General features: G+C 51.0%; 3 protein-coding genes across 4 annotated transcripts; all 3 read right to left on the bottom strand.

The window, feature by feature from the left end:
- Window positions 1-6,726: 6,726 nt before the first annotated feature.
- BMI1 (BMI1 proto-oncogene, polycomb ring finger) lies at window positions 6,727-17,224 on the bottom strand. 2 transcript variants are annotated; one of them, XM_027751755.2, is made up of 10 exons: window positions 17,146-17,224; window positions 12,056-12,189; window positions 11,555-11,651; window positions 10,785-10,840; window positions 10,613-10,663; window positions 10,246-10,354; window positions 10,110-10,155; window positions 9,492-9,590; window positions 8,983-9,063; window positions 6,727-8,884 (listed from the first exon to the last, which is right to left on the bottom strand). In XM_027751755.2, the coding sequence occupies exons 2-10, from the start codon at window positions 12,165-12,167 to the stop codon at window positions 8,555-8,557; spliced, it is 981 nt and encodes a 326-aa protein (XP_027607556.1). In that variant the 5' UTR covers window positions 12,168-12,189; window positions 17,146-17,224; the 3' UTR covers window positions 6,727-8,554. The 2 variants fall into 2 exon arrangements, with proteins under 2 accessions (XP_027607556.1, XP_039236091.1); XM_039380157.1 differs by lacking the exon at window positions 17,146-17,224 and adding an exon at window positions 12,457-12,491.
- A 34-nt stretch (window positions 17,225-17,258) lies between these two features.
- Window positions 17,259-18,824, bottom strand: LOC120323040 (translation initiation factor IF-2-like). The gene is made up of 2 exons (XM_039380163.1): window positions 18,268-18,824; window positions 17,259-17,745 (listed from the first exon to the last, which is right to left on the bottom strand). The coding sequence occupies exons 1-2, from the start codon at window positions 18,822-18,824 to the stop codon at window positions 17,283-17,285; spliced, it is 1,020 nt and encodes a 339-aa protein (XP_039236097.1). The 3' UTR covers window positions 17,259-17,282.
- A 340-nt stretch (window positions 18,825-19,164) lies between these two features.
- On the bottom strand, window positions 19,165-22,726 carry COMMD3 (COMM domain containing 3). Its single transcript, XM_027751756.2, has 8 exons — window positions 22,567-22,726; window positions 21,563-21,674; window positions 21,394-21,457; window positions 21,262-21,296; window positions 20,891-20,951; window positions 20,749-20,805; window positions 20,593-20,652; window positions 19,165-19,549 (listed from the first exon to the last, which is right to left on the bottom strand). The coding sequence occupies exons 1-8, from the start codon at window positions 22,697-22,699 to the stop codon at window positions 19,490-19,492; spliced, it is 582 nt and encodes a 193-aa protein (XP_027607557.1). The 5' UTR covers window positions 22,700-22,726; the 3' UTR covers window positions 19,165-19,489.
- Window positions 22,727-23,903: the final 1,177 nt, after the last annotated feature.

The following is a 23,903-nucleotide window of genomic DNA, read 5'->3' as shown; positions in this document are numbered from 1 at the left end:
CCCGCGCCTCAATGCGGCGGCTTCCCGGCTTCGGACCCCCCCGGGAGAGCCCGCCGGAGCTGCGGGTCAGCTGGAGCCGGAGCCAGAGCTGCCCCCGGCCGTCTCCCGCACCCGTCGGCAGGGCGCTGGGTCGCCCGATCTGCCTCTGGAGGGTCTCTTCTGCTTGCCACACGCCTGGTAAATTGTTCAAGGCGTTGAGGAGATATTTACAGGGTTACAGAAATTAGGGGGTTTAATCCTGTGTTTGCACGACTGAGCGCGTCTAGTGGGAAGAGCAACGCGCAAACTCTTCCGCTTGCTCCCGCGGATCCGAGTTGGAAACGCTGGGTTTTTGAAAGCCAGGAGGTTGCACGTGGAAAGGTTAGTGGGAGTGAATGGGATGTAGAAAACTGAAGTGCTCTCTCGAAGAGAGTACACTGAGTGAAGAGTCTTCAACTCCACATAAAACCTGTACTAAAATAAATTTGAATCCTTGAATAATTTAATTTTCAAATTTAATTTGGGCTTTGCCATTACCTGATTTTAGCAAAGACTCTTTCAGAGAGACCATAGTGGTGGAGAGTTCTCTCTTTTTTTTCCCCCCCTGAGCTTTGGTTCGGGGCTTCAGCGAGTCACGCCATTCTGGGGTCCCCTCTCCGGATTTTCAGTGGTGAGTTTAGTTTATGAGACCTTCCTATAGAGTAAATTAGTTCTGCGAGGCGAAGACAGAAACGTCGAGGCACTTCAAACGCTCTAGAAAGAGGACTTCTCCTTTTTTTTTTTCACCTAAGAGGACGACGCTGGCATTTGAACAGATATTTTTAACTGTAAACATGTAAACGGTACAGATTTGGCTAGTGGAGATTGGTGCGTCGCCATTACACTAGGCAAAGACTGAATAAAAATTTTAAGGGATAAATAAACCGGAAAAGGGCAAAACATGTGAGGCTGACTTGCAGGATGGGACCAGGAAATATTAGCTGGTAGGACTGAGTCCTTTTTACCACGTGCATATGGTTACACCTCTGGTTTCCTGCGGAACCGTCAGCGCTTGTGCAGTGCCATTATAAAAAAAAAAAAAAAAAAAAAAAAGACAAATATTTTTGGGACGTTCCAAAACTGAAAGCCGAAGCTTAATTTATTCTTGGAACTTGAAAGGAGCGAGGTCTTCCTTTGTCTTCCGAGGTCTGATGCTCCGGGGGAGGGTGTGTGTCGGCTTGGCGCTGAACGCTGCCCGCATCTACATATGTAAACCCAGCAGCGCTTCTCCACACACCCCCCCGCGCCGGTCGGATTGCGGGCGCTGGCAGCTTTCAACAATGCTGCCACACAATGCGAAATGCGCGGAGCCTGCGCGGCTGCGGCTGAACGCTGGCCAGTATTTAGTTCTTGATCTGGAAGGACCAAACCTGCGCGGTGCCCAGCGAAGCCCGCAGCTCGCCCCGCGGCCGTCCCGTCCTCCTGCACCATCATTGTCCCTGGCTGCTGCGGTTAGAGGGGTGGGGACAGGCAGCAGCCAGACGACGATATCCCAGTTTGCAGAAGAAGGTGTAACGAGAGGCGCTGGCAGCAGCAAAGGCTGCAAATCGCTGTCGTGTGGTTGCTATTAGCAACAAATCAGCTGAACAGCCTGCAAACCCCGAGCACCTAGGGCGGAGGTGGCAGGGAGAGCGCCAGGGCTGGGAAGGCTGGGGCTGGTTGGCGCTTTCCCGAGGGGACCTCTCCTGCAGCCCTGAGCTGCCTCCCTGGAGGACGGCCGAGGAGGGGCAGGGCAAGAGGAGACGATGCTGCCACCCCCGCGCACAGCGCTGCAGGAGAGGGGAAAGGCAACCCTCTTAAAAGAGACAAAATGGCAGCTCTTGGCTTGTAGGCATCCCTCTCGGCGCTGAGCGCCTTTCTCGCCTCCGCTGGTACCCTCTGCTGCCAGCTCCTCGGTGCGCGGGGGCTCTCCCTGCGCTCCCGCCTGCCCGGCAGCAGAGCCCCAGCCCGGGGAGCAACAGCGCGGTGTCCCCCGGGGCTCCAGCCGCAGTCCTTCGCAGCCAGCCTATCCCAACCTAGAAATCGAAGTGCTATCCCTCCGGATGGGACACGTCCCGACCGGCTGCACCGGAGCACCCGTTGGCCGGGCAGAGCTGCCGGCGTCGGGAACATGCGGAGGGTGTGCGCAGGCTCCGCACCCCGCGCAGTGAGAGCTGCCTCGCAGGGGCATCACTCACTCAGCACACCTGCACCTTGGACATGCCAACACCTTCCCTTCAGCACCCTGTTAGCGTAGGTTTTGGGGTTTCTTGGTTTTGGTTGTTTGGGCTTTCTTTTGGGTTTTATCTTGTTGTTTGTTCTGTTGGATTTTTTTCCCCTCATTTCCCCTTTAAAGTTTTGGGGTTGTGAATGCGGGCTGGTTTAGGTTTCTTTGGTGGAGTGTGGAGTTTTGTTATTTTATTTGCAGTCTTCTCCTGGGTTTGTTTTTTGGGGGTTGGGTTTGTTTTTTTTGTTTGTTTTTTTTTTGGTTTTTTTTTGGTTGGTTGGTTGGTTGGTGGTTGGTTGGTTGGTTAGTTTTGGTGGGGGATTTTTTATTTTTTTTTTGTAGTGTCAGCCCATTTCGGAGGCCTTCATCAGCTACAGGATCCTTGGCAAGATGTTGTCTCACAGATCAGAAAGTGCCTCGTCGAGGAGGCAACTCTCGAGCATCCCTAGCACATGGAAAGGGAGGAGTAAGAAAGGCCACCGCTGGCAGCAATGCCTGAGATTTGCGCTCAGCGAAGGCCCCAGGATACGGGGCGGTGTCTCCCGGCCTCGGCCTCTTCCACGGGGGATGCGGCGGGAGAGAGATACGGGCGGTATTCTCGCCAGAGGAGCCCGGCGACGGGCGCAGAGGGGGAAGGGCTGCTGGCTGCTTCTGCTGTTGGAAAGTGCCTCCCTGCCACGGAGGAGATCTCACCCGGCCGCTCCCTAGAAAATGTACCCCCGCCGCACCGTTGAGAGCATCGGCGCGGGGAGTGGGGAAGGCACCTGCCTGTCCCCGGCGATGGGAACATACAGCCCTTTGTCTCTGTAGACGAGGTGCGATATTCAGCTACGGACCACGAAAATAGATGCGCCAAATGGCTACCGCGGCCCCCTCCCCTCTCTGGGGGAGGTCGGGGCGCCCCGGGGCCCCGCCGTGCCCCGGGGAGGGCTGGTCCCGGCATCGGCGGGAGGCCGTGTGCCTGCGGCAAGGCTAGCGGGGACACGGGACAGCGGCGCCCTGCAGCTGGAAAAGCGGGAATGCTCCCGTCCCTGTGCGCGCATCCCTAAATGTCCGGGCTGGCTGGAGCACCCTAAGGGCAGGAGGCGGGGGAAGGCAGACGGGGAGGCAGAGCGGTGCGGGGGCTGCGGCTGCACCTCTCGGCGGCGAGAGGCTGCCGCCAGGGGTGCTGCCTGCCGGCCGTGCCCGCTGCCCCCTGTCCGGACCCGGCCCGGCCCGGGAGGGTGGCAAAGCGCGACGGCGCACCCGGCGTGGCCGCCGGCGGAGTCCTTTGGGGCAGCGCTGTCGGGGTCCGGTCGCGGCGCGGAGCCCCCGGCGGGTCCCCCCGCGGGTCCCGCTCCGCGCCCCGCGCAGCCCCGTTCGAATCTGGCGGCGCGGGGGGAAGTTCCGCGGGCGCAGCGGTGCGCAGGCGCAAGATGGCCTCTGCCCGGCGCGGGGGGCGCGGAGCGGGGCGGCCCGACCCGGCGGGGCAGGGGGGTCCGGCCGTGCCCGCGGCGCCGCCGCCTCCCAGCGCCGCGGTTCCACGCCGGCCCGAGGAGTCGCGTTCCCGCCGGCCGAGACGACGCGAAACGAAGTGCAGCCGACCCGCAGCTCCGGGCCGGGCTCCCGGGGCGGGCAGCAGCAGCAGCTGCCGGCCCGGCGGCGGGGGGGCCCGCGGGCTCCGCGCACCCCCGGGGCAGCGCCCGCCGCCGACACCGCCGCCCGCGGCCTTTCCGCGGCTGCCGCTGTCCTACCCGTCGCGGCTGCGGCTCCGCGGCAGCGAACGGGGATGGAATTCCCTCTGCCTGCCCAACCCCGGCGGGGAAGACCTCCCTTTGCCGCGGGTGTTACGTGTCCTTCGTGCTGTACTCGTTACCGACACTGTCGATTTTTTTTTCTTTGGCCCATACCATCACTGTTAAATAAATACAAATATCCCATCCCCGAAGGCGGTGCGACCGAGAGTTGCGTGGTCCACACTAGGCTTTACAAGTTTTTCTGTTGTCCTGGCGGGACTCCTCTGTTGGTCGTGGGGAAAGGGAGTGAGGGAGCCAAAGCTGGAAAAAAATCCTCGCTGCCAGAATCCTTCCCATTCTTGAGTTAATACAACACAAATCAACCATGGGTCGGAGCTCCCGCAGCGGGGCAACGACTTGGAGTTGCGGAAAGCAGAGATCCGCAAACCCTGGGACGGGAGCGCAGGTTCTTCTCCAGGCGTCCTCCGGGTGGGAGACGGGCAGAAAAGATGAAAAAGAAACTGTTTATAGTAAAATAAAGGAAATCCGTTTCAAGTACCCAGAGTGGGAGCAAGAACGTTAAAAATTAACAGCGGAAACAGGAAACACTTATCTGAGTAAACATTGTCTCAGAATTTCACCGTATTAAAACTGGGAGGGCTCGAGGAGCCCTGCGGGGCCGCCGCTACCCGCCTCCCGCTGCGGTACCTGCGGCGGGGCCGCCGCCGCCCGCCCCGCGCCGGGGACAGAAACTGGAGCCCTGCACGGCCAGACAACCCGATCCTCGTCAGCCGCTTTGGTGGCAAAGATCGGAACTGCAGGAGTTCCTGCGTGGGGAGAGATGAACAGTCCAGAAGTGATGTTCGGAAGTCAGGAGCACAGCTCTCTACTGGTCCCTTCGCCCCGGCGGTCTGAGGTCGCGGCGAACAAGAAAAGAGGCGCAGGGCTGGCGGAGGCGGAAGGAAGAAGGGTCCACCCGGTCCCGGTCCCGGGAAGACTTGCTTTGGCCGCGCTTTGAAAGTCCCCAACGAAACGAGCCACTCCTGTGGCAGCGGTGCGGCGGCGGGGGTGACGGCGGTGCATCTCCGGCGGCCGTGGGGAGAGGACCAAAGGCACCGCCTCGTCGCGCAGGGCGCCTGCCGTTGCCCCCGCTGTCGGGTTTCTGTGCCCCATCCGAAAATCGGGGAACGTCGTCTTTGCGTCGCGTTTTCCGGGGCTCCCCCGGTGCTGCCCGAGCCTCCGGAGCCGCGGTGGTGCCGCCCTCCGCTCTCCTCTCCTGCCCACGGGACGCTGCCGGTGTCGGAAATGTGCCGGCGGTGCCCGCATCGATTTGCTGGAAGGCAGCGGCACAGGTTGTTGAGAGGAATGCTCGGTGCTGGGGGACAACCATCTCGGTTCAGCAAGCTCGTCATGCTCCTTCTCTTTCTTTCCATGCGTATTTCTGCGTTCCTTCCCCCTGTTTCTGTCTGTCTTCTCTAGAAGCCTGTAGAGATCTTCATGCTCCCTCTCCGTTGCTTTCCCCGGGGCTGGATTCCCATTCCGGCCGGGCACAAAAGCGCTGCTTGTAGCTGCAGGCAGCTGAACCAGGGAGGAAAATTTGGTCGGACGAAGACAGAAAAACATCTTTTTCCAGCCAGCACAGACCACCCCTGCCTCTACCCTTAATCAGATTGATTGTTGAACAAGCTCAGGAAAACGCAGCAGACTTTGGCTTTATCCCTCCATCTCTATAAACGCAACGTCGGGTAATTAAAAGATTCTCTTTACGTGTACCGAATGGAGATTTCTTTCCCAACAAGTAGAATTAAGGTACATTTTAAGGAAACCCTCTCGCTATCTATCTGCAAAGGAAAGTATTGTGAAACCGGGAAGGTTGACGTAGCAGGTTCACAAGTAGAACACCAAGATGCTATCTTTGATCGCCCTCCCAGTTGTGCTTAGCGGTATATAAGCATCGCGGTGCCATCTGCGCAGGGCCAGCAGCAAAACAAAAGTTTCACATGGCAGCACAAACATCCTCGGCGGCTTCTGCAGCTCAGCAAGAGAGCTACTGAGAGCGTTTGTTCTTGTTCAGACGGGAGATGTCGAAAGCTGCAAGAGCTTAGTAAACCTCGAAGGGAAATATCCCACTCCTGTTTGCCGAATACTTCACTCCACAAAGACCGAGAACAGTTCCGTATTGATGCTGGAAGTTGTGATTAACTGCTACTTCCAGTATAAATAAGCGCAATTTTATCAGTGTGCTAACGTATAAGCCTCTGCTGCAGGTTCAGTGCTGGGTTTTGGGTGAAATACTTCAACAAGTACAGCGTGATTTACTCATGCAGCTGAGGGAATAGTGCCAAGACAGACATTAGGTCGCATTGAGAGATATCTTTATATTAAAACGTTTTTAGTTCCACCGAGGCTTAAAAAAGTAATCCAGGACAGCACAGGCAGAACATGGCACTCACCATCACAAAAATCAAGTTCTTCCCTTCCCAGGCAATGCAGTTTAACAGGGGCTAAGTTTGAACAGATAGGAGGTAAAACCTGTGGCTGAGTAGGATGTGAGAATGCACCATTTGCTTATTTCCAAGAATTAATCGGGGTCAAATAAAGAACAGCAAATGTTTTCGAGGCAGGCAACCAAAACAAATCACTGCAATTTCTAGGCTTTTTTTTTCTTTGTTATTTTAGTACACCATACTGTTCTGTTCACTAAAATCTTTGGTACACCCAGAAACACATCCCATGAGAAAAAGATATTTTTCCCTTAACACCACATTATCAACAGAGGTCATTTGCTACTTTTCAATGAATTATCCCTTTTATTTGTTTATTTCTTTGATCAGCTATAAATGAAAGTTATTCGTGTATATAAAACTGAAGTTTTTACTGTTGAAATTGAGCTGTACATGTTTACTACAGAAAAAAATATCAACTCTTGTTTAACAAGACATATACATCAATAAGCGATAACTTTGTGGAGGATTTGCAATCACCTGGTCTATAAAAACAAGCAGGACAAATAACAGCAATTTATATGCAAAAGTAATGATTTAATGACTATAAGCAAGACAAAGCAATTAAGAATTGTGCTTCTTTTGCAGACTGGAGACAATGAAATGTTTAACTACAATTTTTCCGTACAAACATGAAACAATATCCATATAGAATAAACACCCTCACAAATGTATAACTGATGGGTGATGAACACACACAAAGTTCGACCAAAGCAAAGCACAAACTGAAAAGTATCTGGGCTGTTCATATTTTATGGTGGAAAAGTTCCTTCTACTGAAAAAAAACCACTCTTAGAAGCCTGTAATAAAATGCACCTACTTGCAGGCCATTAAAGAGAAGGCATTCTCCACAATTTATTGAAAAGTACCTGTTAAATTTTAATGAAGTTAGTACTGTACCATATACATATATATTAAAACAAATTTAGATAAAATGCCTTCATCCAGCCACTTGCTGGTTCCTTAAACTTTATACCAAATAGTTTATGGCTTCTATAATGATTCCATGTGCTTTTAAAAACACAGTCCCACCACACCAAATAATAAAAAGGTTATCAAACAGGTCAAAGACTTCCATGTCCCTTGATTTTTTTTTTCTTCACTGTATCACTTCAACATTTGGTAAAGTAAAAATATTTCACTTGAAAAAAAACAGACAAAGCCAGTAAAATCCTTTTAAGATTGCCAATTGCCTCCGGGTTATCAGAGACTTGAATGTGCTTTCCCAATACTGTAGCTCTCACACACAAAGTGTTTCTTGCAGTACAAGCAAAGCTCAAACAGGCGGCATCTGCAAGGGTCGAACCAGTTTAGAAAGTTAACAACCATATCATGAGTGCATGAAACACAATATTTTCTTTATAGTATTTATAAATATATCATACAATACTGTTTCCTGTTATGTCATATACCAATATGGCATTGTACAATAAGCATAATGCCATCTGATTCTTACAAAAGCGAATCATTTAAACAAGTCAGTAAATAAAACGGTAATACCCGCTTTTAGGCATACAGATTGTAAAACTGAAGTTTACTTTTCTTTTGATCGGTTCTGCGCAGCAACAGAGAAGTAAAAGATGCAACATAAGAATCAAAATGGCTAATACGCAAAAATTGTTATTCACAGTGACATGGCTACATATATGCATTTCTCTATGCATATTCTTTCAATTTTGTTGGATTTCAAGATGAAAAAGCACTTGCTTTCTACAGGTTCACAAAACAGCATAAGAACAATAACAATCGAAGAGAACGCAATGGAGGAGTTAGTCTGGATTAACAAACTACTTCCCGGGATTTGTACTGACTTCTGGAGACTCCTGACTCCAGATGATGGGGACAGAAACAACTCCACATCACTCAGAACAGGTGAAGATGTAACTTTTGTTTGCTTCTCAGTCCTCTGAAAACAATTTACATTTCAATCTTGCGTTTCCATTAACGTCCATCCTGAATGTCACCTAGTCTGGCCTTTTATAGCCAAGTTCAGTGTTACTACAAAAGAAAGCAATTTGGATGATAGTCACATGGATTAGCATCTATAAAGCTGTAATGGCATGGAGAGATCTATATAAAGGAAGGATGAGGGTGGTAGCCTGGTTGGCACATCAACCAGATGAAGTGGCTGAGGAGCCATTTATTGATGTTTTCCGAGCTCTGTTGGTAAAGGAGGACTGGTGGTTACTGCTGGGGCTGCTGCTGGTGCCATTCATGGTGCTGGAGATGTGAGGGAACTGGGGGTGAGGAGACTGGACCGGGGTGCTGGGGCTGGGCAAACAGGAGGAGGTGGAGGGGATGCCTCCTGCTGGGCTGCTCGCCTTGTCGCTCCCAGAGTCACTTTCCAGCTCCCCACTGTTATTCAAGCCTTCTCTCTGGTGACTGATCTTCATCCTCTTGCAAGTAGGTCGGACCCGGTATTTCAGGGGCAGAGGCCCATTCTGTAAAGCAAAAGGGAGACCCTTATAAGCGCCCTCCCCAAGCCATGACCTGCACCCCCCCTGGAGGAGACATACTGGAGTCCTCCTGAGATACTCACCCGCCTCCAGGTATAGATGTAGGCAATATCCATTAGGGTGTAGTAGTCCTTCAGAGGCTCCTCTTCATACATCACATCGATCTGTTCAAGATACGAATCCTTGCATTAAGGAGCATCCAGGCATTCAGCCCTAGCACATGACTGATCTCAGGTGAAAGTAGCCCTGCTGTTACATATCTCACAAAATTGGAAAAAAAACCAAACAAAAAGAGCTGTACCAAACCCAGCAAGAAGTAGGGAATTTGCATATCTATTGGACATGTTTTAAATACATCAAGGAGCAATTTCTTTATACTTTGATATTTACAGCATTAAAAAAAATTACAGTGTCACCATACTCTACAGATAGATACTTTAAAAATAAGCCCAGCAACGTATTGCACACACCGTAAATACTTGGCAGTTAGCACTTGCTGGAACAGGCTGTAATGAGGAAACGAGTCCTAAATAAAAAACAAAACAAACAAAAAACTTAAAAAAAAAAAAAATCACTCCTTCCCCATAGGTACCTGGAAAGTGTTAGGTATATCCATTTTACTCCGCAGGAACTTTCTTAGATGCATCACTGTCATTGCTGCTGGGCAGCGCAAGTATCTTTTGTCATTCACCTGAGAGCATAGTAAAGAAAATCAGTCTACTGAGAACAAGCAATTACTCCCACTAATGTTGTATTCTAACGTTTCAAGTTAAAAAAAATGTATCTTATTAAATTATGAACTATAACATAACAATGTCCGCTGCCTTAGAAGGCATGTCACAATTAAGTGGTAAATTAGAGTTCTAAAGTAATTAAAATATGTAACTAAATTTATACATAAATATTTGTATTGTATGTTTTTAGTTTATAATAAAGTAATCAATAAATTATTAAATATTTTTTAATTTTTACAAAATATCAGATTCCGCTTTAAAAGTAACACTGCACGCATTTTTAATTTTAAAAAGTTGCTTACATATACAGCTGTATAAAAATATTTTACCTTTTCTGTACCTCATGCCATAATAGGAGGTGCACCTCCTTTGTTCTAGATACACAAACCTATGTATTTTTCTCAGCTACAGACCCGTCCCAAAGTTGTGTGTGTGTGTGTGATATGCTTCCTCTGGAGTAAAGGAAAGTTATTTACCTCTTCCTTTGATTTTTCTTTCTCCTTATTTCCTTTTCGTTCCAGTCTGTGAGAAGGAATGACACATTTACAACAAATAATAAATACAGCTGCTATCAATCAGGTAAACATAAAATATTGCAATTCTGGAACTTGCCTATTCTGGTCAAAGAATTCAATGGATAAGCTTATTATCTCGTCGTCTGTTATAATTCTTTTGTCTTCGTCAGCCACTTCTCCCCTGTCTTCATTAGAGCCATTGGCAGCTGCGCAGAAATTTCCACAATAATTTACATTTTGAAATTCAAATCAGGAAGAATGGCAATTCTCAGTAACAAGAAAAAAAAATCTTCACAGTAAGATAATGAATGAAAGCTACCTGACAAAACAATAAACTTTTATTATGCTGACTTTACTTCTTAAAATTCTGTGACAGTAATACATCACTTGTAAGTTAAAAAGGAAACAGTAAAACATCTAGGTCAATGCTATATTTATTAAAGTTGCAAATGAGAAGCTTTTACCATCAGCCGACGGATGAGCAGCATAAAAATCCCTTCTTCTTTTCATTTCATCTAGATGGAAAAGCATATAATTTTCTTTTAGCATTTACTCTGTAACTCCTGGTATTGATATAGGATAGCAGCTCTGGTTTTGTTTTCTGCTCTTAACAAAATGCCTGATTTAACTACTTACTTTTGAAAAGGCCTGGTACTAGCTTGTATACAATATCTTGGAGAGTTTTATCTGACCTGAAAAAAAGAACAACCCCAAAACATGAAAATAAGCAGGTGAAGTAATATTTTAATCCCTACTTATAATCTTTCACAACAAGGCATCTTCTACAAAGCGGGAGGCCAGTCATTAAAAGTTAACTTGCAGGACCTTGTAATCAAACTAGCCCTGCTCTAACTACCACTCTGAACCAAAAGTCATCTGTGGTACCTCAACTGAAGGTTCTCAGTCTGAAGGAAGGCCTTAAAAACTACACATCCTCCCTAGAAAGGAGAGAGACCAAAATGCAGTGCTGACAAGGAAAATGTTTCTGAAAGGCAAATGATGCTTTAAAGGTTTTTTGCCTCTTAGCTTGGAAAGTTGCCGCAAGAGTTTTCATGATTAGGAATTATCCTGGAGTGATGCATGTCTGGGAGATACAGAAAGCAGAGGCAAGAACTGTCCAGTGGTACACGTGAGAACTGGGGAGAGGGAAAAGGCATTACATCAATGACTTGCTTATGCTAAAAAGACAAACAAAAACTTTCTGTCTCCCATGCAGAGAAATCTTCAGTTTCAATCAGTGATGAAACTCCAAAGAGAACCCATACACACCAGTTAGCTTGTAAATTGACAAGCCCTTTCAGATTTAAATCGCAGACGAAGAGATAACACTGACACCGGACTACTGCTGGTCTCCCCGCACAAAGCAAAATAAGAGATGCAGGATGCATTTTGCAACTTTCTCCTACCTTATATTCAAAAGCGGTCGAGTTTTGTGAACTTGGACATCACAGATAGGACAATACTTGCTGGTCTCCAAGTAACGCACGATACAGGTCTTACAGACTGTAAGTCAAAAACGACAGGCTTTCAGTGATGTTCGAAGGTGCCACTCAGATATGCATAGATAAAGGTGCGATTTTCTAAACTATGCAAGCTAGAGCAAATCGTCCATTGTCAGCAGCGAGCTGCTTAAGCTAAACAAATACCCAAATAAGCCGCAATTACCATGAAAAGGAGACGCTTATAGTACATATATTATTACTTTAACAAAGACCGCAGGGCTGTCCTCAGAAAATCTGCACCGCGGCCGGAACACCTACTTCCCCACCCGTCGGGGAGGTAGAGGGCAGCGGTCCCGAGCCCCTCGGGGGGTTTGGGCCTGGGAGGATTTTTTGTTTCTGTTCCCGGGATGCCGGGAAAGGAGGGAAGCGGCGAGGGAACAACGCGAAGCGCCCGGTCGTACTTACAGGAGTGGAGGCACTCTATGATGGTTGTTGCATCAATGAAGTACCCGCCGCAGAGCACGCACATGAGATGGGGGTTCAGCTCGGTTATTTTGATTCTGGTTGTTCGGTGCATTTTGGCGTGGCGAGCAGCGGCTCTGAAAGACACACACACAGAGGACCGGTCAGCGGGGACGAGCGCGGCTGCGTCCCAGGTGCCGCGGTCCGGCGCGTCCCCTTCCCCCCGTGCATCGCATCGCATCCCCCGGCGCAGGGGCAGCTCAGGCGCGGAAGGCGAAGGCGGCGGCGGCGGCGCGGGGGCGGGCGGCGGGCGAGGGCCGGTCCCGAGGCCGGCGGGGCGTCCCCGCACCGCACCGCCCCGGGCCGGCCTGGGCGCAGCCCCGCGGTCGCTCCGCGGCACCCACCGCGCCGTCCCCCGGCGGGCACGGGCCGCTCCCGCGGCGCGGCGGCACCGGCCGGCTCGGCGGCGATGCGGCGGGAGCTCCGGGGGCGACACGGCGGGCACCGGGCTGCCGGCGAGCAGCACAAAGGGGAACCAGCGCCTCCCGGTGCGGCTGCCCTGGCATTTCCGGAGCGCGGGGAGGGGCGGCGGGGGGAGGGACGGGGGGGGACACACGCACCTCGGAGCGGGGCCGGGCACCGGGGCGGCGGGGCCGGCCCGCCGGGGGGGTCCGGGCGGCTGCCGCTGCGGCTCGGTGCCGATCCGGATCTGCTCCGCTCTCCGAGGGGGTTGCTATAGCAACTTACACTTACACTTGGCATCCTGCCACCGCTGGGAACACACGAGAGCCGGGCGGGGGGCGGCCGGGGGGGCGGGCCGGGCCGGGCCGGGCCGGGCCAGGGGGTGGGACGCGGGGCCCGGGGGCTGGCGGAGGGGGTGGAGGAGCCAAGGAGCCCGCGGGGGTCTGGGAGCCCGGCTGCGAAGGGAGGGCAGAGGGAGGGCGGGAGCGGCCCGGGCGGGGTCGGGTGGCACAGCCCGGAGGGTGCCCGGGCGCGGTGCGGGGCAGTCCGGGCGGCGGGGGCGGCCCCGGGCTGCGGGGTCTCAGCCTGGCGGAGGCGAGTGCCAGAGGCTCCTCCCGAGCCTCGGCCATTTCGGATCCTCTCAGGGGCCTCTCTCCACGTCGACTCGGTGCGAGAAGCTGGTCTGAGATCGCTCCTCTCCCCCTCCGCTCCCTCCCTCCCTCCGAACCACGCCGCGCTCCCGGGGACCGAGCCCCCCGCACCGCCGGCGAGGTGCCGAGCCCCAGCTCCCGCTCCACCGCGCCAGCATCCCCGATCTCTCCATCTCCTTTTTCTTCATTTCTCTTCTTCCTCCCTTTCTCTTCCCCCTGACTCTTTTTCTCTCTCTTTCTTTCCTTCCCTCCGTTTTGACTCTCGTTTGAAAATCCTCCCGCGGACGAAGCGAGCGCGGTGCAAAGTTTTGCAAAAGGTGTAAAGAGATTTGCAGTACCACGGTAAGATGCTTGGATGGGAAAATACAAGTCTCCGAATCCTTAAGCAAACCCCCTTTTCATCAATAAAGCACACTGAGAGGGGGGGAAAGCCCAAACCGACTTTAAACGGTACATTAGTGACAATATGCGAAGGACCATGTGACCAGATCATTCCTAAAGCTAAATCAACACCTTGTCAACACAATGCAGCGACAAGAGTGAAAAACAAATGTCATTTTCACAGTCTGAAACCCATAAACCCCCATCGGATGCACTGGCAACAACGCTAGATGCACACATACTGTTTAAAATGAGAGGGAATAAGAGATAAAGGGGAAAGTACACACGAGGAAAAAACCTGTCAGCCATGTCAATTGCAGAGTAAATTATTTTCTGTCAACCAGATCCTGAAAAATGTAATATAACAACGTGGCTCCAATGCAAGCCATTAATTTCCCCAGGTCAGTGCTCCCAGCACACCAGCTCCTGTCCTTGGTCTCCGCTCCTCCCGAGGCAGAGCTTGCGAGCCACCTCTCATCGCAGCACCGTACGCTCAAGATGCAAGGTTCTCCCCAGCCACTGGCAAACTTCGATGTTAGGCAGGGGGAAAAAAAAAAAAAGGGCTACACACCAAGCTTTCTAAAAGCTTTGAACGTCGGCCAAACTGCCCAGGACAGGGGTACAATATTCTTCAGAAGTGTGCACAGCGCCAACGAGCGACCCCGGCCAGAAAACTTCTCTGGCTGCTGCAGGAGAACCCTCGAGTGAGCAGCAGATAAAACTCCCCAGCATCAAACCAATGCCGGCCAGCACACAGAAAACCAAAATGCCAGAAGCACCAAGCCAGACCAGGTCCCGAAAGCTGTTCCCAGCTCCGTGAGGGAAAGCAAGACCGCCGCTGCATTGTACTGCGGTTTAAATGTCGCTTCCAGGGTCCCTGACCCTCTGCTTCTTACTTTTAAACTGATACCGAGGTTTTGCTTTTCCCAGAAAAGGCGGAGACGGGGCTTCTGCACTCTCCTCTGAAGAGCCCTGAAGCCGGCGGCTCTGAGGTCCCTTTAGGTACTTACACATGGACAGGCTGCTTTCACGGTTCTGTGTTTTATTTGTTCAAGTCACTACCTTATAATTCATAAATATCTGAACCAAAAAAACCAGCAGTGACCGAGGTCATGCAAGTCGGCTGACCAAGAATTCCTTCCCAGCCCTGACAGACTGGGACAAACCTTTCAAGACATTAACGCGTTTATTTCACGCAGGCATAGCCCCTTCCTAAATGGAGGGGGATTAAATTCAACCGTGAAACCTGTTTTGTCGAAGCAACCCCTAAACGCGGATTATTTATTGCCCAAAGTTACCACATTTTCAACATGCTATAAGCTATCTTGAAAATCAGTGATTTTCTCCAGCGAATTGAACAAGGCGCCTAATTTCTCCTCAAAAGCCACCCGCACAGGCACAGGCACACGCGTGTCTGTGCCTGCGGGGTTGTAACATGAACACAGCACATTTTACTACAGCAGCCTGAGCTTAATATTTTGGTACGATGGAAATCCTTTCAGATTTTTTTTCTGCTCCTGCTGATCACACGGCGAATGCCACTACTTCACACAAATACAAACAGCCTCTTACCCAGGACAATATATATTTACACACTGACACATGGAACAACTAAACGTAAAATATACGTAGATAATACTCGCTAGAAGTAAACACTGCCAGCCAACCGATTATTTAGAGGCCTTAAACATGTTATGTCAAAATGAAGAAAAACAGAAGTGCATTCTCCTGCTAAGAATCAGCTACATTACTAAAAATCTATAAAGGCAATAAGCTATCAAACCTTGCTCGACAGGTCTCTAACAGAAAATACATGCATAAAAAATAGAAGCATGGCTCGCATAGGTTTGTGTACTTTGCACCCATCTCCTCTCGGAAAACTCTCTCATCAGGAATAAAGCAGCCGTCATTCTACATCTTCACTCATTATCAGCCAGAGCCACTTGTACTATCGAGCCTGTTATTACTCTTTCACTTAAGAATGGACGCAAACGTTTTAAAGGAGAGGACGGTGCTTCTTTCAGAGAAGGCACACGAAGCTCAAATATCTCTGCCCAACTTGCTGCACCGAGGAAAGACCTGAATATTGGCAACAGAGTGCAAAAGGACCCCAGTCTTCAAAATCAGCTCCCTGTGACTAGGCGTAAGACATAATAGGTCTACTTAAAAAAATACATTAAAATGCTAATTTTGTACTATCTAAGCGACCAGGTAGGTCAAGACTTCGTGTCTCTGGCAAACTGCAACACAAGTCTGTCTCAGTTTCCAGGACGGGCTGCTCAGAGTCACTCAAAGTAGTATTACTGGACTGTATTTCCAGAATGTCCCTGGTGTTAGGGACAGTCCCATAAAAGAAGCTACTCCGACCACTACAGACTACGCAAAAAAATCCTTCTAGCGCCAAGCTTGCAAATGGGCACACACGCCCAGGTTTTCTTCGACTTTTCTGGAGAATGGAAGAGTGAATCAAACTTTCTAGAGGCTGAAAAGTTACTATCTCACTTGTATAGAAATGCGATTTTTTTTCTGCTTATTTTTACCTCATTATTTGCAAATGTTTACAGCAAACACAGAGAAACATCCCGCGTTATATATCGCCAAGGCCATTCAATTATAAAAACAGAACACTAGCAACTTTCAAGGGCTGCCCATAAGCAGTACGAGGAGCCCACTCGCGACATCTCTAAGATCTGACAAAGGATTTCATGTAAATTTACCCTTCCCGGGCTCAGGAGAAAAAAAATACCAACCAGAGAAAAGAAATTCACACACACCACCCCCCCCTCCGCGTCCCGCAGACACATCACCTTTGCTCCAAAGGCTCCAGCAAACCGCACGCCCCAGCTCCCCAAGATCGCAGCCAAACTGCTATCCTCACCCCCCAAAAAAGTTATTTCTCGGCGTTGGCCATCCCTTGCCTCTCCCAGTAGGCACAAACCCCTAAAGTTTAGCATTTAGAGCAGAAATGTAAGAGGAGACATTGGAAACAACTGGGAACCGCCATCTTACAACCCATCCAATTTCACACAAGTACTTGTCCAACTTAAGTTAATAACATTTTCTGCTGGGTGCCCCGGCTCCTAACAACCCCCCCAGGAGGATCGCTACCCCCCGCTGGCTCCGTCTCTATAAAATGGGTGCGTTATCTGACATTTTAACCTCCCCCAGACACATTTCTTTCGGGGAGGACTGAAATCACTTGACCCAGGCAGCTCCAGATTTCACGAACGTCCCTGTTTAATCAAAATCTGCCTTTAAACAAAGGGCGCTCGGGCCGGGCTGGCAGCAGGGTCGGGAAATATAAATATTCTCCTCGGGGGCCATGTGCACAGAAAGGTTTTAGGGGGCGTCTGGAGAAAGAAAGGAACTAAAATTTGCAAATGTGGGTGCGTAACGCGAGCGAGTGCACAGGCTGCTGCTGCTGCTGCTGCGTGTCTGTATGTGTGTGTGTGGCTGGAGCAGCCTGTCAGCGCTTTTCCCATACGGAGAGCTCGGGGGACACCTAGGCGCCCCTTTGCAGCCCCCAAACCGGCCGAAAACCGCCGCCGAGCCCCCTTCGCCCCCCGCCCTTGCTAAGGCGACACCTCGCTTCATACGTACCCGGAAAACGGAGCCGGTGGGTGATGATCGGAGCGGCCAAAAAAGACAATGAAAGTTAAAAGTCGTTCAGCAGAAAATGAATGTGAGCCAAGCGGCCATCTTGAAATGAACTGCAGACGCTGTCAATTGCAATAAGCTTATTGCCGCCGCCGCCGCTGCGCTCCGCTCATTTTAGTTACAGAACGCCCGGGTCTCCGCCGCTCCTCGCGGGCCCTTCTCGCTCGCTCCCTCGCTCTCTCGCTCCCTCCGAGTTGGCCGCCCGGGCGGCTCAGGCGCTGGGAGCGCACAGTCTCCCCGGTCCGGATGGGTCCTCTCTCCACCAGCCCATTGTCTCTCCCTCTGCCCCCCGCTCCGCCTCGCGGCCTCGCTCGCGTTCCTTCTTTTATTATTATTGTTATTATTACGAGTATTATTGTTGTTGTTATTTCATAGTTGGTGGCGGGGACCCGGGGAGGGAAGGAGGGCGGGCGAGCGGGCGGGCGGGAGGAGGGCGGAGGAGGGAAGAATGCAACGCTGAAGGCACACAGTGGAAACTGACACCGTCCCCAAAATGGCTCGGAGTTCGCCCGCCCCGCCAGCGTCACGTGGGGCGCCTCATTCCTTAAGGGCGGCCTGGGAATTAGCGGCGCTGCCGCCGGGGCCCGGCAGCCTCCCCGTGACCCAATCCCGCAACCCGGCCGCCTCCTCCCCCTCCGCCTCCCCCCTCCCTCGCTCCCTCCCTCCCCTCCCCCGCCCGCCACCCCCTCCCCTCCCTCTCTCCCTCCTCCCTTTCTCCTTCCCTCCCTCCCTCCCCTCCCCCCGGCCCTGCACGCGCTCGCCCGCGCGCCGCCGATGCCTCCTTTTCCTCCTTTTCCTCACCGCCCGCCCCGACCCCCGGCCCCGCTCCGCGGCTCTCGCCCGCCTCCCCCCGCCCGCCGCAGCCCCGATGCCTCCCGCCCTCCTTCCCCGCGCTCCCTCCGCCCGCGCCGCGGCTCCCCTTCACCCCCTCCGCCCCCCACTCCCTCCCCGCGCCCTCGTCGCCCCCGCGCCCCCTGATCCGATCCCCGCCCGTCCCCCAGGACCCCGCCCGGCGTTGCCCTCTCCATCCTGCCCGCGCCGCTGCCCCCCTGCCCGCACACCCACCGGCCCCACACGCCTCCCGTCGGCTGCCCCCGCAGCCTTCGCCTCCCTCCGCGCACTTGTTGCGCGCTCCCACCCGCGGCCGCCCCGCACGCCCCGTCCCGCCGCGGAGCGACCCCCGGGGGGACCCGCACGGCGGCCTCGCGCCCCCGCCACCGCGTGCGCGCTGCCGAGCGCCCCTCGCCCGCCCTCGGCCGCACGGAGCCGCCGCCGTCGAGGAGGCGCGTCCCCTCGGGGGCCGCGCGGCCGCTTTTCCGCCCCGAGCGGCGGCGGGAGCGGGTGTCGCGGGGACCCGCGGTGTCCCCGCACCCCGCGGGGGGAAGACGGGCCAGCTGGGAGAGAGGGAAGCGGGGAAACCCTCGCGGTCGCTCGCCGCCGGCGACGACAAGACGCCTCTCGCAGCTCGGGCGCGGAGGAACGGAGCTGCTCCGCAGTAAAGGACCGGCGGCCGCCTCGCATCCTCTGCGGGGCCGCTCTTCCTCGCCGGCAGGTGCGGACGGGCCGCGCTGCGGAGCCCGACCGCACCTGCTGGCGAGAGCGAGTGGCCCCGCGGAGACCATCGGTGCCGGGAGCGGCCCAAGGCGGCCGGGAGAGCCGCGGAGTAGCCCTGCCGTCGAGCCGGAGCCGCCACCCGGCTCCGTTCCATCCCGCGGACCCTCGGCTTTCCTCGAGGCACCCCGAGCCCATACGATTAAACCGAATCCTTTCTTGCCACCCGCGCCGGGGTCCAACCTTTACTCGTAGGGGAGATGTAAGATCGGGTGGAGTGAAATGACAAAGCGCGGCGGGCGATTTAGCAAACGCGCGGCAGCCGCGGCACGGGAGGAAGGGACTTTCGCCTCACTGAGCTGATCTAACGTTTAGCATCTTACTTTTAGGTACAGCTAATTCACCCATAGAAATTGCAGAACAGGCACGAATAAACTTTTATTAGATAACAGAGAAAAATAAGCAGCGACAAATGTAAAAATATACAAAATAAGATAGAAGGAATGCTTTGATGACATGACAGTTAAGCAAATACTTAACAAGAATTAATAAAAAAAAAACTACATGAGCAAGGAATACCAAAAGCAGACGTAAAAAAGTTGTTTCATTTAATTCACATCCAAGGACTTAAAAAAAAAAGGACAGTTTGCATCAAGAGATGAAAGACATTTGTCATTTAGGAGACACTCTTAGGAATGAGAGTACTTCAGCTCAGCAGGCTGACACCTTCCTTCAATCACATCTGAGTCGCTCTTTCTAGACTTTTTGCAGCATCTTTTAGTTTTCCAACTAAATCCTAAGAGATGAAATATTGTCTTAGAATAAACATATTTTTTAGAAGGTCAGCTAGAGGAACAGAGTATCTTTTTTATACAGAGAGGCAAGGGAAACCAGCACCTTGTAGCACAAAGAAATGTTGCAACTGACAAACAGTGCCAGCAAGTAATTAAACAGCTCCATATTTTACAGTGTAGTCAGAAAAGTGGGAACTGAAAGAAAACACTTTTAAAAACGTATTTGCTCCTAAACCAGATCGTTACTATTAACACGTAGATTTTATCAGTATTGCCACAATGGCTAACACTAACATCCGCTCCAGGCTTTGAAGTACTACATGCATTTCTAAAACACTGAAAATATTTTGAGTGCAATTTTGTACCAGGATCATTCTCTAGCCAAAGCATGTCAGATTTTGCTATGTCAGCAAACTGACTAGAAACACTCATTAGTGAGAAAAGGACAACTTTTAAGACACACATTTAAAACCTAAAGTTTTAATATCTTGCTTTTCCTCTCTCCACAACCCCTCTTCCCGATCCTCCAGAGTTTGGCCACTTCCAAGCATTACAATACCTCTATTGTTCAGTTACACATTTAAATCGCTAAACAAAGATCAACGTTTGTTTCAGTACATTTCTTACATGTCATTAACACCACTGAAGAGCCTTCAGTTTGGTCTCTATTTTTAATCATGACACATTTAAATCATTGAACCAGCTTCTTTAATCATTTCTCTAAAGCACGGAAAATCAGAGTTTCAGAAAATGATGAATTTCCTCCCAAATACACATACAGATTACAGCTATGAAAACAGACAAAATATTTATGCAGTATGTAAAACACTCCTCACGCAACTAAAATCAGTTACTTTGCAACTTTATTTGAAAAGACAGTAAAATACACTCAGATAATTTTTATGTAAGATTCTCTCATATTCTCCCAGTAAAGATTTTTTTTTTTAAATAATAGTATATATGATTTAATTTTGATTGGCAAGTTGCTAAAAACACCTACATCCACAACTGGAGCTAAGCATAGAATGATGAAGGAAACAAGTACCTGTAATTGCTCCATCGTACAACTAAAACTAACATCTGGGTGTGATCCTGAATCACTGTTCTGAAGGGAAAAAAAAACAAACAACAACATCTATTTTATTTAAAAGAATCATGAAACTGCATTTTTTTTCCTTTCAGGGGGCTGGGAGTACAGTACCTCTACATTTAAGGTCACCAAGTAGGAAGGCTGATAAGTTTTATGAAGTTGATTGTTCTAAATTAAAAACAAAGAACACATAAAATAGTCATTTCTTAGCACTAAGACAGACTAAAGAAACACCTTAGTGTATTAAAATTACCTTGATCTGATATTCCAAGCGCCAAGACACATCAGTTATGTGGAGAGGAGATCTGCCTATGCTGAAAGACAAAACAGTTACAAGTTTCCTACACTAAAAGAAAAGGTCATTTTCTAAAGCCGTCCATCAATAGAGAACTTTTTCATGATACTTGTAATGCTTCTTGAAAAGCTCAAAAAGATTTTTTTAGAGTAGAATTCCTAATGAAGAAAAGTTTCAACAGCTGTTTTCTAGAGTTTGTTAAAAATGTACTTTTTAAATGGAACAATATTTCTTACTTAAATTACCTAAACCATGCAAAAGTGTTTTCCAGAACAATTTCAAACTAACTGTAGTTGAAACTATGTTTCTGTGCTGACTGATTGACCTACCTTCCCAATAGGATTTCCAATGCATCCTTGTTTTTCTGGAGAGGGGGGAAAAAAAAAAGAAAAAATATTTACTAGGTTCAATAAATTCCTATGAGAGGAAAAAAATTAATATGTTAAAGTTGTTTTTAAAACCTGATATTCGGTGCAAAATTGTTCTATTCTCTCTTTATCCAGTTTACAGTCTTCTAGACATGTGCTACAGGGAAAAAAGAATTTATTAGTTTTCTGTTGCCATTAACTCAGCAGTACACTTTTAAGTAACAACCGCTAGAAAACTGGTGAAGCTTCCAACTATGAGTACCTTATAGCAGATATGTCAGCTTTCTGTTTCCCTGCCTCCAGAATACATGTTGCAGCCGCAGCATGGCAATGTTTTAATACTGTAGGGTCAATATCTTTCAGGTCTGGATCGTCTAAAATAAATTAATTACTGATGACACATTTACTTGCCAAACCCCAGCACACGGTACGCAGGGCTGCTGCTCGCCCTTTGAACACTATCTTTCCCACAAAAACTTCAAAATGAAACACATTTAGTGTTTCAGAGCGAAAGGACGGAGCAAGTAAGCAAGGTGTGAGGAGGTGGAGGAGGAGGTGAGGGGCTGAAGCATTGGCTGGGGCGAGCCGTACCAGGCGGGGCTGTGCGGCGCTGCGCGCCCCGCCGCCTCTGCATCTCCTTCCCATTAAAAAAAAACAAAAACAAAAACAAAAAAAAAAAACAAAACAAACAAAACAAAAAAAAAAAAAGGAGGGAAAAAAAAAAAAAAAAGAAGCAAAACCTCAATTTCCTCTCCAAGCCCCGTCCCAGCAGCCTGTTAATGGCGAGGAGCGGAGCTGGAGCCCCCGGCCGGGCCGGACACCGGGGCCGCCTGCCGCCCAGCCCAGCACCGGCGGCTCCCTCCGCCCGTCATTAACACTGCAAAATTAATTGTACGGCCGTGCACCCTCACGACAACGTTGCCGTAGGACGTGTCCACACGCGAAAAAACCCCCACACGGTGGCAGCGGGGGAACACCGCCGCTCTGCCCCACTCCCGCGGACACGAACGCGAGGGGCGACCCGGCCCGGCCCCCCCTCTGCTTTTGACGGGTCGGAGCTTTGATGAAGCAGCCGCGCATTAGCGGTGACACCCCGCGCAGCGGCACCCTGGAGCCGTCCACGGGCGGGGACACGCGGAGACAGCCGCCCGGCCCCGCGGGGACACGCGTGTCCATACGCGGGGGCGGGCGGGGCGCGGCGCCCCCTCTGCGCGCCCCGCGGAGCGGCGCGGCCCGCACCGCCCCACCCCCGCGCCTCGCCCTTACCCAGCGCAGCCTGCGGGTCTTCGAGGAGGCTGCGGAAGGCGGCGCGGAGCAGCGCGGCGAAGGGGCGGCGGGGGAAGCGGCGGGGGTCGCCCAGCACCCGCCACCCGCCCTGCGCGTACGGCGACAGCTCCATTGTGAGCGCCGTGACCTTCGACACGCGCCCACGTGACGCGCGCGCAGCTGATCGCGGGGCGGGGCGGGGCCGCCGCCGCGGGGCGGGCGCGCGGGGGGCGGGGCCGGTGCGCGGCCGCGGAGCCCCCGCGGGCAGAGGCGCTGCCCCCGCCCCCGCGCCGTCCTGCCCACGCGAACGGAGGGGGGGCCCCCTCGCTTCTCCGGGGGGGGAGCGGGAGTGATGCTGTTCCGTGGAAGATGTGCCGCACTGGTGTGTTTTGGGGTGTAATTGGCTCTTATGTGGGTCTTAAAGGCGATCATATCTCATGAAATCTCTTGCTATCCCTAATCCCTTATATCTAAATACACCTCTATTGGTGTGAAACTTTACAGCCCACAAGTTCAAGGCTTGCTGCCTGCTAATTCAAAATGCCAGGAGCAGAGTCTTAACCCTTTCTCTGTGTAGAATCACAGAGTCATTGAGGTTGGAAGAGACCTCCAAAATAATCCAGTCCAGCCTTCGACCAAAGACCACCATGGCCACTCCACCATAACCCAAAGTACCACAGTCTGCTTGGGTTTTTTGACATTTCCAGGGATAGTGACTCCATCACTTCCCTGGGAAGCTTGTTCCTATGCTTAACCACTCTTTCAGAGAAGAATGTTATTTTTCTTCTGAAACGTCTGTGTGTGTCACCAGATATTCCACACAACCCACCCCATGGTTATAGATCTGCGTATCAAACCACATGTTTTTTACCTATGGTTATGGCCAGCTGAAATGTGAGCTTACAATAAAATTAATTTTCTAGGCAAGACTGTTGTCATACTTTGGTAAAGGCTTTGCATGTTTTGACATACAAAGAATTGTGACAGATAATACAGCCTTCACTAGTGATTTAGTAAAAGCATACAACCGCTATCCGAAAACATCTCCATGAAAATCTAATAAACTCCTCATGTGAGACATTAACCTCCTGTGTTACCATTTCATTCTTTACGTACTGAAACATTGCCATTGTCCTCAAAAAATACTACAGTTAATAACTTACAAGTAAACAGTGAAATGATGTGTGGTTATATGTCAGCGAAGGACCAAATTAGGACTGATGTAATAAAACAAAGGTAAAGGCCTTTCTATATCACATGAATCATGATGTATACAACCTTTGGAGTTCAAGTATGCAACACGTTTTATATCTCACTTTTTTCTTTGTGCGTGTCTG

This window comes from Pipra filicauda, unplaced genomic scaffold (genome assembly GCF_003945595.2).
Source record: "Pipra filicauda isolate LSUMZ 115617 unplaced genomic scaffold, ASM394559v2 scaffold187_size1440530_pilon, whole genome shotgun sequence".
Classification (NCBI taxonomy): Eukaryota; Metazoa; Chordata; class Aves; order Passeriformes; family Pipridae; genus Pipra; species Pipra filicauda.
The sequence above is the reverse complement of the archived record's forward strand: the minus strand, read 5'-3'. Positions and strand labels throughout refer to the sequence as shown.